The sequence below is a fragment of the Rissa tridactyla genome, chromosome 11, assembly GCF_028500815.1.
Source record: "Rissa tridactyla isolate bRisTri1 chromosome 11, bRisTri1.patW.cur.20221130, whole genome shotgun sequence".
NCBI classification, from domain to species: Eukaryota; Metazoa; Chordata; class Aves; order Charadriiformes; family Laridae; genus Rissa; species Rissa tridactyla.
Genome location: NC_071476.1, coordinates 18,339,400 through 18,354,326, shown reverse-complemented (window position 1 = coordinate 18,354,326; position 14,927 = coordinate 18,339,400). Strand labels below are relative to the sequence as shown.

General features: G+C 41.1%; 1 protein-coding gene across 9 annotated transcripts in view; it reads right to left on the bottom strand.

The window, feature by feature from the left end:
• KCNIP1 (potassium voltage-gated channel interacting protein 1) overlaps positions 1-14,927 on the bottom strand; it is a 575,674-nt gene that overhangs the window by 15,238 nt on the left and 545,509 nt on the right. For 7 of the 9 annotated variants that reach the window (XM_054217179.1, XM_054217185.1, XM_054217177.1 and 4 more), the window contains 2 exons: positions 14,376-14,408; positions 5,729-5,853 (listed from right to left, as the gene is read on the bottom strand). In XM_054217179.1, the coding sequence (XP_054073154.1) occupies positions 5,729-5,853; positions 14,376-14,408 (158 nt within the window). The remainder of the gene's footprint in view (positions 1-5,728; positions 5,854-14,375; positions 14,409-14,927) is intronic. The other 2 variants (XM_054217182.1, XM_054217183.1) reach the window with 1 other exon arrangement.

Genomic DNA, 14,927 nt, shown 5'->3' with positions numbered 1-14,927 from the left:
CATAAGGGGTACTTCAGGTGACATCAGAGGCAGGTCCTTAATCACATACCCGTTCGCTATTGAATTAGGGTGATTAGATCGGAGTTCCTTCCTCCAACGCAGAAGAAAACCTGTTGTCTTCTACCCACTATTTGGGTAGAAAACCATCAGTAATTTAGGAGAGATTTGAGCTAAGCAACAAATTATCCTTTACTTAAAAAGCCCTGAAATTATCTTTTAGTCTGTCTTCATGTCCTGATAACTGTCTTTCCACTGGTTAGGTTTAAGTGTCCCAAATAAAACCCAAACCTGGCACTGTGGTTTTGACCTTGGCGGGGTCACCCCTTCTCCACTGTTAGTGTTCAGGGCTTGTTCCAGAGCAAGGGGATGAAAAGGCGAGCTGGACTATCTATAGCCAGTAGCTGCAGGACCAGACTTGGTTTTCCATTTATAGACAAAACTAGCAAAACTTTCTAATTCTGTACAGCAGAATTCCTGGTTAGATGAGTATTTTCAAAACTCATCAAAGCTCCTAATAGAACAGCCACTTCCAGGCTTCGATGTCATGAGAAAAGTGGTTACTTTTTCATCTGTTTGTGACACTTCTAATAAGCTAAGGAAGCATTAAAAGAAGAATAGTTGATAGAAGGTAATAGCTACCATAAAAGTATTCTCCCAAAGTTCACATTTCCTAAAGCTTGTAGTCTAATGTGAGTTAAATAAATAATTTGATATTTATTTATGGTATCTTTTAATCATAGATCAGACCAAGTACCCTACCAAGAGACATTCTTTGGGTAGAAATTTTCTCCTTGGTCACTGGAGTACTGCTGCTCCAAGACCCACACTGGGCCTTTGCAGAACTTCACAGTATTTGACCAAATTGTCACTCTTTTTAAAACCAGGTCTAGCAGAGCACCTAACCATCCTTTCCAGTGTAGCACCACTGGCCAAACACACTGAGTGAAGATGTATTTCTTTCTCTCATCTTGATAAATACAACTATTATATTCACTGAAAACCATCACTTCACATGCTTAAAGCCAATTTATAAAGGTAGGGACTTAGCATTACTTTCTCTATACCTTCCACGACTGCAGAGTCCCTTGGACCTCTTCCACACTATATTAATAGCCCATGTTTACTAAGAGCTCCAGCCCACCACTGCCAAGCCCGAGAATGAAGCTGAAGTCTGCGAAGGGCAGGCACAGAGGAGAAGCTGCTGCTGCAGGCACTCTCCTCACAGAGGCTGAGTCTCCTGTAGCAGTTTTGGCCATTGTGCCTGATTAAATTTTCTGTATTTCCACATGATCCTTATTGCTTCTGATGCTCCATCTGGAAGCCAAATGAAAGTTTGCATCAAACCTCCAGGAGTGCTGGGGAGAGGCAGCGCTGACATTGATCAGCTTGTTTAGCTCTCTATAACTGGATTGCTTTCAGACACATATGCTAGTACCAATTCATTTGTACTTAATTGACCACAATTTTGTCTTTATAAGAGTCAAATAATGCTCAAGAGGCCTCATTAGTGCTACAGTACAACTTAATACAGCCAACTCAAAAGAAATCTCTCTTGTGAAAAGGAGCAGGTAAGCTTGGTGTCAGTTTAAATTCCACTAAAGATAACAAAGGTTTACTCATTTAAGAAAAACGTCTTGGCAGTATAAAAAGCATGGTCCTTCTCCGTAACATTCATAAGGCCTTCCTTCGATGGCAGAGGGTTAGATTTCAGGTAAACGCCTCTCTTTTCTTTAACCTATGAATTCTTTTAAAACATCTAACAAGACCAGTGAACATTTTTTTGTATCATCAAGCATGGAAACAACCCCTGATTTTCAAAAAGCTAACTATCGGGCATTGGCAGCGTGAGTCACGCATCGCATCTACCCTCGCAGACTTCTTTTTAAAATACTAAAGCACAAAGGAGCTGAATCCACATTAAAATAAATATCTCAAACAAAAGTTGCACTTGCTGTTCTTTCTTCTGCTGGAATCAGAAATTAACTCCACTGATCACTTTCAAAGATGTACGGTGTGGGCGGGCAAGCAAGCAGCAGCAGCGCTGAAGTGGGGCTAAACGTAACCTGCCCATCAGATTGCTCTCAGCTCCCTCGGCCAGCACGTGAAAAAAGAGTATTCAGGGGGTCACAGTTTGCTAAACTGGAGGTATTAAGACCACAGATAGACTCTAACATATTCTCCTTCAGGATCCACAATCCCGATTTGCATCTCCAAGCATTCACACATCCCACATATTTTGTTGCTCTTACTATGTTCTCCCGTTTTGGAAATATTTAGGGCATTATTAAAGTATCAGGATGTTTCTTCCTTGCTTATACTGCTTGCTTTAGTCTCCAAAAACCTGATTTCTTGCAGATAATTGCATCTCCTAACACATTCCATTACAGACTTACTAAAATAGTCACGCTAAAGCAAGGTAAGAATGTCTCCAACAGCCTCTCAGTTATTTGGGTTGTCTGTTTTCTGATTTAATATTAGAAAATTAGCCCTTGCTGCTAGCAACGATTTCCCCTAACAGCACAGAGCCCCCTGAATCGAGCAAAAAATCCAATAAAAATCCCAATCCTTTTAAATCCATGCACACAATTCCAATGAATGCAAGGCATTAGAAACATGGTCTAAATGGGAGGTATTGAATTACTGAGCTCAAACCTCTGTCATTGTTGGTCACTTCATTAGTCATCAATTTATCAATTTTAATCCTAAAAATAGTTTCTCATTCTCCTCCCTCAGATTCCATAACTTTTCCCCAAACTTGACTCTGCTGGGGAGTGGCAACTTTCTTCTAATTCCAGCATATGCCTGTTCATGGCCATTTTGTTCCCATGCCAACATTGCTTTTTAGCTCAAACACTTCTCTCTCCTAATGTATTACAGACAGAAAGTATCACATTTTATTTCGTAAAGCTAAAGCAAGGCAAGACCCACCAGATGTTCTGCTAGTTTTTGCCATCTCTGTTACCTTGCTTTTGCAGAACCAGGGCCAAAGCAATCAGGCCAAATACCTTGCATTAATCTGGCTCCAGCCTGACAGCAGCTACCTCCAAGGTGCAAAATAGACTATTCCGCACAATGCTAATGCACCTTGGGGACAGAGATAACTGCTAAGATAAAAGTGGACTTTTGGTCCTGGCATCAAAAGATGTTGGAGGACAGCACTCTTTCACAACTGGAAAAGAAAGCTTAAGGCAAAGAGAGAGGGGATATTTGGCCAGGCAGCAAGGATGCAGGCCTGGTTAGCGTTGCTCTGGTTCTCTGGAGTGGCAAGGGATCTGAATTTGGTGGAAGCCTCCATCAGTCTGATGCAGAAACACCAGACCTGACAAGGGATACTGGGAAGAGACTGGGAAGGTCTGGAGGGAGTGGGGAAACCGATTTCAGAGATGAAGAAAGAGCAGGAATAGAAGTACTGAGAATTAGGACCCTGGTCAGCCAGGGCGCTAGTCCGGAGGCTACCCCAGGCTGCACTGAACTGCCTTTGGTCAAACACCATCTATGTTTGTGAACATCAAAACCTCAGCAGCTGGGCTGAGCAGGACCTTGTTCTCCCTGCGTCCATTACAGGTACCTGTAAATGGCTCTGTGATTATCCAGGTGTTGCCTCATAATTAAACAGCACCTGGGCAATCACTGAGAGCAAGCAGTAAGTACAAGCCAGAGAAAGGAAAATGACTGTATTCCCACAGGGATTTTGAATCTCCAGATGGCACTGTAACATCATCCCAAAACGCAGACGGTTCAGTACAATAGCAAATATGGTAACAGCTGAGTCAGTTTGCCCGCTGTGCATAATTACTCATCCCATTGAAACCATGATTTACAGGCTACAAACGCTAAAGCTACCCTTTCATTTCAATTTAAGCCTTAGATATTAAAGCTTCTTGCACATTTTGTGCAAAGCAGCTGGAGGAAAACAGACTGCTGTCCTAACAACCTGATATCAAACAAGACCTTGCCAGCGCTGCCAATTAATACCAAGACCTTCAGCGAGGTCTTAGGAAAGGGTTTAGGTCACAAGTTAAATGCACTTGTCTGTCATTCTCGCCCTGGGAGGTAATGCCTGTGTACTGCAAAGCGATAGCACAATTGGGAGGGGCAAGGGATAAATGTCATATCTGCTGGGAGCGCGGCAAGGCTGCCTCTCTGTTTGCCTTTGTAGCTGCTGGCACAGCCAGCTCCTCCTCTCAGCACGGAGCAGTGCTCTCCCACACAGGATTCCCACCAAACACAGCAACACAGAAGGCATTTCAGAGATCTTAGCAAAACACAGCGGTTAAGAACTCTCTGAGTTTATTCTCCCACTGGAGGCAGTCATGTCATATTATACCGTACATTAACCTGTCAAGCTCTATCTCAAAAGCCATATGATTTCTTGGTGACTGCCCAAAGCATGAAGAGCTTTCAAAACATCAGTCTTCAGTGGTGAGAAAACCTCACACATGAAACGACCTCCTACGTGCAGCAAAGGCGGTACAAATACAGCACATGCCCCGAACAGACCAACATAGAAAGCTGAGCTACGGCCTTGGCCTGCTTAGATGAGCGGTGAAATAGAGGACGAAACCACCAGACTCCTTGGAGAAGTCAAGTATACATTGGAGATGTGATTCAATCACATTTCAAGAATCTGTCAAAAAGAAAGCCCTTCTCAATGTCCAGCAGGTTTCCCTCAACATTGCCTGGATTTAAGGTTGCTCAGCTTCGTTTTGGCAAGTTTTTACCCAATAGACTTGACTTGCTCTTTCCAAGAAATGTCAACACTTCACTGTGACAGTAGCTGAAACGCTGGAACTGTCCTGCAAGACAACTTAAAACCCACACTGTTTATTGAGCTGGCTTGATACTGATCTATTAATCATCATGAAAACATCATCTGGCACAAACCACCTGGGTGACTAAACACAGACCCCCAGGCAACCATGTAATGAGTATTCATTCTTAAAGGTCCATAAAACATCTGCTCCATGTAGCCTCAAAATTCCCTGTTTCTGTTTATTATGATGAGTCCCTATGAGGGAGCAGCAGGTGACCCAGAAGCTGAGGCTCACAGAGGCGCAGATTCCCTGCTCCCACAGAGAACCTGGCTGGAACGGTGGATCACAAAGAGGAGCATGGTGCTGTTCTGTGCACAGTCATGCCAGCTGGCACGATTCTCGCTTTCACCTAGATCTGTAGCCTCTCTCTTGTCTCCTGTCTTGATACCCATTTATTTTTTTATTCCTTTTTGGCTCCTGCCACTCCAGCCTTATTCCCCACCTTATAATCGTAATGTGCTTTAATAATATCCTACTACAGGAGTAAGATTTCTCCAGCTAGAGAAAGGAGAAAGAAAAACCATCCTGGGCAGCTAATCACAAGCAAACAGTACTGCTCATATTTGAACAAGAGGAACTGACAGCAAGAATTAAATAAGTAACCTTAGAAATATTTTCAGGTTATCCTGAAGTACAGGCATGGTTAAGGAAATTACAGTGTGCTTACTGACATCTGGGAAACAAAACTGATGAGAGTATTACGTGCTAAATATTCATCCAAGCCCAGTTTTAGGCAGATTACGGTATCATAAATATTAGATGTAGAGGCAGATTGTGCTCATTTTGCGATGGTAAGGGAGGTCTAGCACAAAACTCTTAATGTTTAGCAGGGGAATGATACAAAATGCAGCTGAGCAGTTGAGGCTGGTAGGGACATACATACTAGACTTGGTTCACTACAGTGCTGTTCTTACATTTTTAAATCCTCTGTAAAGCACTTGAAGTTCTCTTTTAGTGAAATTGGTTTGTGCTTCAAGCTGTTCCAGTCCTTCGGGTCTATGGCACACCGTAGTCATTTCTAATTCATCTTCAATTTTATCTGAAAGAGAAGACAGGAAAATATTTATTTTGGTTGTTACCTTTGCTCTATTAACATGATGGATAGGACAGACTGGATTTCAAGAGCAGTAGAGAAAAAAGAAACCATCAACAGAACTGATGTGTATAACCGTTTTCAACCTCTTGAAAGCAAAATAAAAGCCGTATGAGTAAAGCAATAGCTCACATTTCTTACTGGGCTGCCAATTAGCACCCCCATTCACAAAGCCAAAATTGGGAGTGAGGAGAGAAGGGCAGGCAGCAGACTCGTTGCTCCAAAAGGCAACACCAGATATTTCTTATCTAAATATTGAAACAGCATGGAGGAATAGGCCTTTCAAAGTACTAGCTTTAAAAAAAGCTGTGCAAATAGAAGTGAGAGAGCAGACATGCTTAAGCATATTAGACAAATGCATTATGCTGAGGGTAAACAGTGAGGGAAACTCTTCTGTGTGCTAACCAAAAAGCCTGTTACAGAGACACTAAAGGTCACTTCAATCCTAAGAGAAATTCAAATGATGTCCGTAGTTGCTGAATCTGGAATGAATCCAGCCTGCATTTGCATGGACTTTTTGGGGAAACAGATAAGCAATGGAAAACACTTACGTGCATTTTATTCAACAGATCACTCTCCCACAAGGAAGAAAACCACTTGAGACAGATCCCATCCTGTATTACTGTAATCTCACCTCGTTTTTGATGCATGTTTTTACCTGTCAAGCCCATTTCCCCAGCAGTGTAGGTAATGCCCAAATCCGTACAGACACTTAGTGTATGTCAATTTGAGATTCTTCAAACTTCAAGGACCAGATGCAGGTTTCAGCTGACATGAAAATCCCATCTACATCCCAAAATGCTTGGAATGTGCTTTTATGCTTGGCATAAAAGCTAACACTCTCCTTATTATCAAAACTGCACAACTTTTCCCCCGTAAAAATGTTTTAGATTATTGGGCTCAAGTATAATATAGTAATTCCTGTTAGTATAATAGTATATTATAATATATATACTAAATATAGCATAATATAGTAAATCCTAAGGCAAGGATTTCACAAGTGTGTGAGGAAATGGAGTCACTCTGAATAGAGGAAAGGCGTGAATTCAGAGCAGAGTGGCCTCAGTGAAAGAACAGATTAGAGTAACGCTATCTTTTCATAAGTTAATTAATTCTGTACATATATATGAAGGTTATTAAGGGATGACACACATAAGTGAGTCATAATGGTTAATTAACATTGGTTCATTGTTTCAGTATTAAGAGATCAGTTTGAAATATTGGTGAATTCGGGATGAGCTATTCTCCTAACCCTCTGTGCCTGGAGTTTCAGTCAGCATTTGTGGGGCTTGAGCAGTGAAAATACGCGCCTAAATACCGTTTCTCACGGGAGAACAGTATTGCACAGCAAGGGAACAAAGGTAAAGGACTGTAATAGCATGGGACAGGAGGAGAAGTATCACAACCATTTACGATGCAGAAAAAACTATTAAATGCTGGCAAGTGGCCAGAGGAGGTCTGAAGGAGACACCTTCTCCACACAAAGGGAGCATGAAGAGTCTAGAAATTATAGCTCCTGTTAGAAGAAAGGGGATGAAAAAGGACGTCTGCTACAAGAAAAAGAACAGATAATGTGAAATTAGGAAGAAAAGCCTTCTTCGAAAGAGAACACATGCCACAATGAAGGAATGCTGAAGAAGCTGTAGAGAGAGAAAAAAGTGGGGAAGAAATTCCTTAAAATGAGGGAAGGGGAATGAGTAGTTGAAAAAAGGAGAGGAAATCCATTTAGAAGGAAGCCAGGTTAGGGGGACTCATCATTAATCCGTACATTCTGTAGGAAATACCTTGTTTACCTTTGATTAACTGTTAAGTTACCTAAGCCCCTTTAACAAAATGCATGTAACCTCAGACCCCTTCCCCTGCATTTCCCTGCTGTCTCCCAATGCAATAAGCACTTTACACACGACCTTGACAGTTATTTTGTTTTTCCATAGGGAGACATACATTTTGCGGCGTGCTGTATATAAGCAAGTTAGGCTCTGAGCCTTTGTCTGCTCTGTAACATGCCCAGCTTTTCACTGACATTTCCTATTGATAAAGTCACTCTAAAGCTATTTAGAACTTCAGTCAGTGTAAAATATAAGTGTAAAATACTGGCCATCTCGTCTTTATATCCTACAATATAATTCAACAGAGAGGAAAAAAATAATAATCTATGCAACCTCACGTAAGCAGCGAGGCTAACGATGGAAGCCAGCCTAATAGATTACTCTCATACTTGGTTTTATTTACGTTCCTACAACGTGGCTGTTCACGTGGCTTCTACAGAGGCAGGAAAGATCCAGCTGAGAAAAGTCACGCTCTTTGCAAAAGCATTTTGATATGACTGATTTTTTTGCGGGTATTTTATTTGCCATATACTTCTTAAGCAACCATTTTTCCAAAACACTTATTGGAATTTGTGTTAGTATTCTCAAAACCAAGTAATTAAAGAAAAAGGTCTCACCCATGGAAAACTTGCTCTATAGCTCCATGATGGCTTTAAACAAAATCTGCAGAATTACAGCTCAAAACTCTTAGTTCTTTGGCTTATCCAGATGTCTTTTATATGAGCAGAGCCAAAATTATGGTCTTGGAATTTTTTATTCAAGAATATTTTGAAAAAATTATTACTTGTTGAACATTGTAATTTAATAATGATACATTGTCTTTTGACAATACTAGCCTCATTCAGTGAATCATTATTTCAAAAGAGTGCAATTCATCTTCTTCAGCTTATCCTGCAAGAATAGGTTTTTCCAACGATCAGTTCATGAGCTTTGGTCCCACAGGGCAGATATTTCTATGTTAAAAATAAGCCAGATTATTGTTGTAGATTTGATTCTATTTCCCATGCTGAGAAATGCGGCTCTTTTCTTTATAACAAGCTGCAGAAAGGAAATTATGAAAAATTAATCCCTTTCAAAGGAACAATCTATTTTTTCCTTCCTTTCTCTGTTCCAGAACCAGCATTAATCTCTGCCTCTGAAGAGCATCTGATGGTTCCCTATAGGTTAATCCTTTCATCTGCTTCCTCTTCCTTTCCCAAGGGAAATATTTTGAAACTTAGCAAAAAAACTTGTGAAGCTTTAGATCCGGCCAACGGGGCACTCAAAATGACACCAGACCAACAATTTTCCAGTAAACACACTGTAAAAATTATAGGAATTGTTCCTTTGGTGGAACATGCCCTGATGCAACAGAAGAATCCTGGGCTTTCCTTGGAGCCTCACTGCAGAAAATAAATACAAGAAAGAACTGTTAGTTCGTTTTGTCTATCACTTGCCAACAGAGAGCTATTTTCCATGGTGTTTCATGATAATACCTGTTTTAAAAGAGAAAACTTATTTTTGGAGTAACTACTTCACATTAATAGGCCTCACAGGTCAAACGTTCCCTCTCTTGAGTTCATCAGATATTTACATTTAAACTTTTCTCAGTTGTCATCCCACATTCAAAGACTTGCCTTCAGCAACGTCTCTGTTCATCTCTCCTCCCGCCCTGGCGAAAGCCCGCAGCGGGGATAGCTGGGAGCAGGGGAGGACCTGCAGCTGGAGACCTGAGGACACAAACTGCTCTTCTGCGCAAATCCATTGTTTCCAACTCAATAGCCCCCATCACCCACAAAGATTTTTTTTGTCGTTATTTGTTTCCTTTCAGTGTTTTCTCTCTAGTCAGCTCTTTTAAACCTTTTTCTTCCATTCTCTGACACCCTATAAATTAACCACAGTAACTTAAGTGGCAAAAAAGGAGATTGTCCATTCCTCATCTGCCCTTGCCTTTTATCATGTATATTGTATCTCCTCTTATTTACATTTTCATTATCACACTGGCTCAGTCCCTCCCAGCTCTTCAGGGATGTCACCGTATGAAATATGAGCCCTTGCATTTATAAACGCTGCAATTTTATTAAACTAAAGCTCACTTTATGGTGGCAAGTGCAAGCAAAAGTGTTTATACAAAGATACAGACATGCAAATTTAAAGTTTTATTAGGAAAGCATGGTGTTAAGATATTTTATCTAATGTCATGTTCTTCCTCAGCTTTGCCTTGTTTACAGCTTGCTAAACACCTCCGAGTGATTTTTGAGCATGGGAAACAGGCATACCACTGGTTTAAAGTTAATTTTCTTCTTCAATTTGCAAGTGCAGGAACAGACCTAGGGACTGACTGCAGACACTGCAAGGGATGTGCGTGGTCACCTCCGCAGCTCAGGTGACACGTGTGACTGGCCACAGCAGAGGTGAGATACAGCTGCTGCTTACAGCAGCCCTTTTGAGTTGGAACCAAGCACAACTCTGCTCAGTGGAGACACCCACCTCAGGGGCTGGGTACCATACAGCTGGTTAGGGAGAACCTGAACCTTAGCAAAAAGGTCCAAATTTATTATTATGGGGTTTTTTTTGGTTGGCTTATCTGTGCTTAGCAATTAGGTGTACTCAGTAACTAAAGCAGGAGGTTTCTCCTGCTTACATGTACTGATAAATGATTTATTTTTTTTTATTTTTTAAGTCCAGCACTTGTTGAAATCATGCCTGGATTAATCCCTTCCACGTCAGACAGCTGCGTTCTCGGTCGAAGATTGCCTACACTGTTTAATCGGTGCAGAATGCGCTCGTGCATTTGCTTAGCTGTTTTTCTTGCAATGGTTTTAAAACTGGACGAGTGAGAAGTAGCACTTTCTGATTTAGAATTTGCCTCTGGCCATATTTTTATGGCTGCTTTAATAGCAAGGTACAAAGTCTGGGCCTGGTAGAAGCGCCTGCAGTAATCTTACTCCAAAGTAGGTCCAGATTATAATAATTACTTAATTTTGCATTTTTGTGGAAAATACCGTCTGTATTTGCTTAGCCCATAGGACAGGCACATTCTGTATACCAAATAAAATACAGTGGGGCTTCACTTTATGAAGAAAAATAATCCTGACATACTTGCATGCACATACATATTTTATGGATTGTTGCTAATGAAAGATATTGTATTTCATTTCTCTGCTGCTTGCTCAAGAGCAGAGAATGAGTTTTCATTAGAGTAGATCAATATTTTAACTGAATACACTTTAGAAATTACTTAACGAGGCTTGGTTTATACATCCTTTCATATTTGTTCTAATTTTACCTTTTGTTATCTTTACAATTTGAAGATTTCCATACTTAGACTGCCTGCAAATGGCGCTGTGTTTCACTGCTGTAAACTTTGCTGAACAGAATTTGCATTTCTCCAAGTGATAAACTGGAGTAATTTAAGCCTATTCATGTAAAAGCTGTCTTGTACATCTACATGCCTACAGACAAAACTGTTTCATCATCGAGGAAAACAGATTTTCAACCACAGCTGACTACTGCTCTCCATCACAGAACCCGGCAGAGGGACTCCGTCCTTCCCTTACCCATAGTAAAGGCAAAAAAATCTATTGATTTTGAAGGAAAACAGCCTGCTCCGATATTTCACTTGTCCCAGTCTTTCCATTCCATTGGACACTGGCACATTTACCTGCCATGTTATGGAAAACACATTGTCAATTTATCTTAAAAATACGCAGGTAATGTAACGCACATCCAATCCAGCTACACCACCCGAGGCACCGCCTAAAACCAGTTCCTACACATGCAACGCCCATTCAAGACCCAGTCCGTAACTTGCCAGCACTATCAGCAGAGGGCAGACAACGTGCTCGTCAGCACAGAAGTAGAGTCCCTAAAAATCCTCTGCTGACAGCACAATCTTCTAGTATTCCCTTTAGTGACCTATTTCCACGCCTCATCAATATTCTTCAGCTCCAACAATCCTTTCCTCATAAGCAGAGCAGATTGGCATTGTCTGTGACCAATTTAAAGTTGTATTCATGTATAAAATTCGTGTATAAAATTGGAGACAATTGTTATTTACCAGCTGCTTGCTCGGCTCTGGTTTTGAACAGTCATTGGGCCCAAATTTATTAACCAGCCCGTCCTTCCTCTTGCTGGCACCTGCCTAGACACAAGCAACACGTTGCACAAAAGCAGAGGGTGGGTTTCGCTGGGCCAAATTCACTCGTGAAACACGAGAAATCTCAAGCACCCTTCTCACAGTGGCCACCTAAAATACTGCAGCATTCCCAGCCCTCCAACCTGTGTGCCCAGCAAACGAGCAACAGCAATATCTCATTACATCATTAGGGCTGGCCAAGGACAACCCAAGGCTTAAAACACAGTTTAAAGGGAGGGTGTAAATGATGATTTAATAAAAATGCAAACGACCCTGTCCCCTGCTTCCAGAGGCTGCAAGGTGAAACCATGTAGTGCCAGGCTCCATGGCTAATGGGAGGATTTTGAAAACATGTTGCTTATAATAAATTCTCTTTTTGTTAAAGAAAAAAAAACGAAGACGTAAAATACAGCTAATGTGCCCACTGTTAATTGTAAAACTGACAAGTATTAGATGAAATGGGTAATTTTACAAATACAGCAGAAGGGGATTAAATTACGTGCAAGAATTATTAGACCGCATCTCATTTTTATTAAAAAAAAATTAGCTATATTTTAGGAGCAAGGACCTGAAGAAAAAATTAACTCTAGTTTATCCATGACATCTTTGAAATGAATCTCCAGACAGAATACTTGCTTGGCCACATCTCGCAGGAAATAGATCCTGCCTGTGGGAAACCAATTGCAAATATTTGAAAATTTCATGAAGAGAAATAACTAAAGGCCTGAGTCCATAAATGCTCATTACGGCAGAAAGTTATGGGAATGGTAGTCAGGCGAGAGCTGTATTACTGATGCATTGGCTTCAGCGATTCCCCATTGGCATAAGTGGGAACTGTAGGAAATAGCGCTTTTGTGAAGTCCTTCGAGGTCTGTGGTTCCAGATCCCTGGGGCAAAGGCAGTGACCGAGTTCAGCTCCACTGTCTGAACAGTGAAAATATTTCTGTGCAGTTCCATGTTCTTCCACCAAGACAAAAATCTAAGTCTTAGCCTTTAAGCGACCCCATCTGGCAAATACTTACAAAACACCAAGGCTAGCATAGCAGACAACAAGAATACTGTGGGCTTGTTCCTGCCGATGTTCCCAGAATGACAGCTCAGATAGAACTTAAAAACATGTAATCTGCACATTTATGAATCTTAAAAAAGGGTTAATTAAACCCGCTCATGGTAAATAAACATCAATAAAAAAATGGCACTAAGGTACTTGCTGACGTATCAAATATTAAACACATTTAATTAAATTTGAATAGTCCTTTATTAATAAATTATTATTATTATTGCCTGGCTGGAGAAATCGATTTCCAAACCAAAAGGACTCTCCAGCCAATAAAACCAAAAGGAACTGATGTCTCTTTATCCACTCCCTTTTCCTGGAATGATTTTTTGACTTATTCACGTCCATTTTCACCATAAATCAGCAACATCAAATTTATTACACAGTCCAGCTTAGCAAGGTTGTTCTGCCTGTGTGAACCTGCAACACCACCAGTTGGCAGAGAAAAGCTACATGAAAACCCAACACTCTAGAAAATTCTGATATTTAATAAAAAAAAGTAATAAAATTTTAAGATTTCTTGTCTAATCCTTGCAATGATCTATGCAAAATGTCACGTATAAATACTGTCCTCTGCCTCTATAGTCCTTTAATTAGTTTCACATTGGTACACAGGGAAGCTAGAACAAGGTTATCCTCTGAAAAAGGAGATGCAGGAATAGTCAGAGGACACAGGTACCTCCAAAATGTCTTTCTAGTACACAACTAAGACCAGGTACAATGATTTGAATGTGAACTACATAACGTCAAATTTGACTTTAATTGTTTCTGCAGACACCGTATTAACTCCACACATCATTAGAAATAGCTTTGCTGTGGCCATTCCTCAGGTAGGAGAGAGCAGGGTGTCCTCCCAGTGCAATGGACCTTACCTGGGACAGTACCTTTTTTCCCCAGTTTTCCTTGCGCATTCCCACCTGTCTTGTAGCAACACTTATAAGGGAGGGGACTTGTCAAAACAGGTGGAAAATCGCCAAAAGCTTGATGGGTTCTTTGCTGCTTTTCCATGGGGATGCTGCAGAAAATGTGCTTTTTAAACAAGTGCTTTCCTCCGAGCAGCTGTTCAAAGGTAAATTTGCAAAAAAACCTCACTAGAAAGGTTAGAAAATCACCTCCCTGTGATGATTTTTGGAAAATTCCCACTAATACCACCTCAAAACTTTACATGGAGAGTACCTGTATGTCTAAGTACTTGACTTAGCACATCATGCCATACAGCACTGCACACCGAAGGACTTGGAGGTTGAGTAAAAGCTGGGACTGCCTTCATCAGTGGGGACCTGGCTGCTCCCCAGGCTGCAGCCTTACCCAGGAACTGGGCAATTTTCAAACACCTTTAATTGTATTTGCTGCCAGCGTGGAAAATTAGAACAAACTCAACCAGGGGGAAACTGTTTCCTGTCTTAAGAAAACTTCTGCTACAAAAATTATATGACCGATCGAGTCAAACTGGTTTAAATTTTACCTCTCTGATACACGTAAAACCATCGGGCAGGGTCTAGGAAAAAGTAAGAAAAAAAATTAACAAAAACAAAGTGACAACCATACATAGCTTTGTCTTTTGTTAATTTTAAGGTGACATTGGATGTGTTGTGCAAATGCCATAGGGTTCCCTTTCCAGTGACAGTAGGATTGTTTCCAGGTGTATTTTACATGTTTTGGCTTGGGTTTTTTTCTGAATTGCCTCTTTCCTTACCCCAAGGGGCAGGAAAGGAAGTCAGAGCTTGCTGTCCCCTGCATGACCATGAAACTCGGGGCAGCATGTGAAGGGAAGCATGCACACAGTCATGCACCCATGCAAGCATCCATGCATACAGCAAGACAGCAATGCAGCAGTCATCCTAGCAACTCTGATAAGGGATAAGGAGGACTTTGCATGCAATTTTTGAAGTCTGCTAAGAGGCAACAAGAGGCCTGCAGCCTTCTGCTTCCTCTCCACAGCTTAGCTCTTTGACAGCCTGCAGAAATAAAACAGTGATTAGAAAGAGTGAAGAAGCCTCAGGTGGTCTGGAAGCCT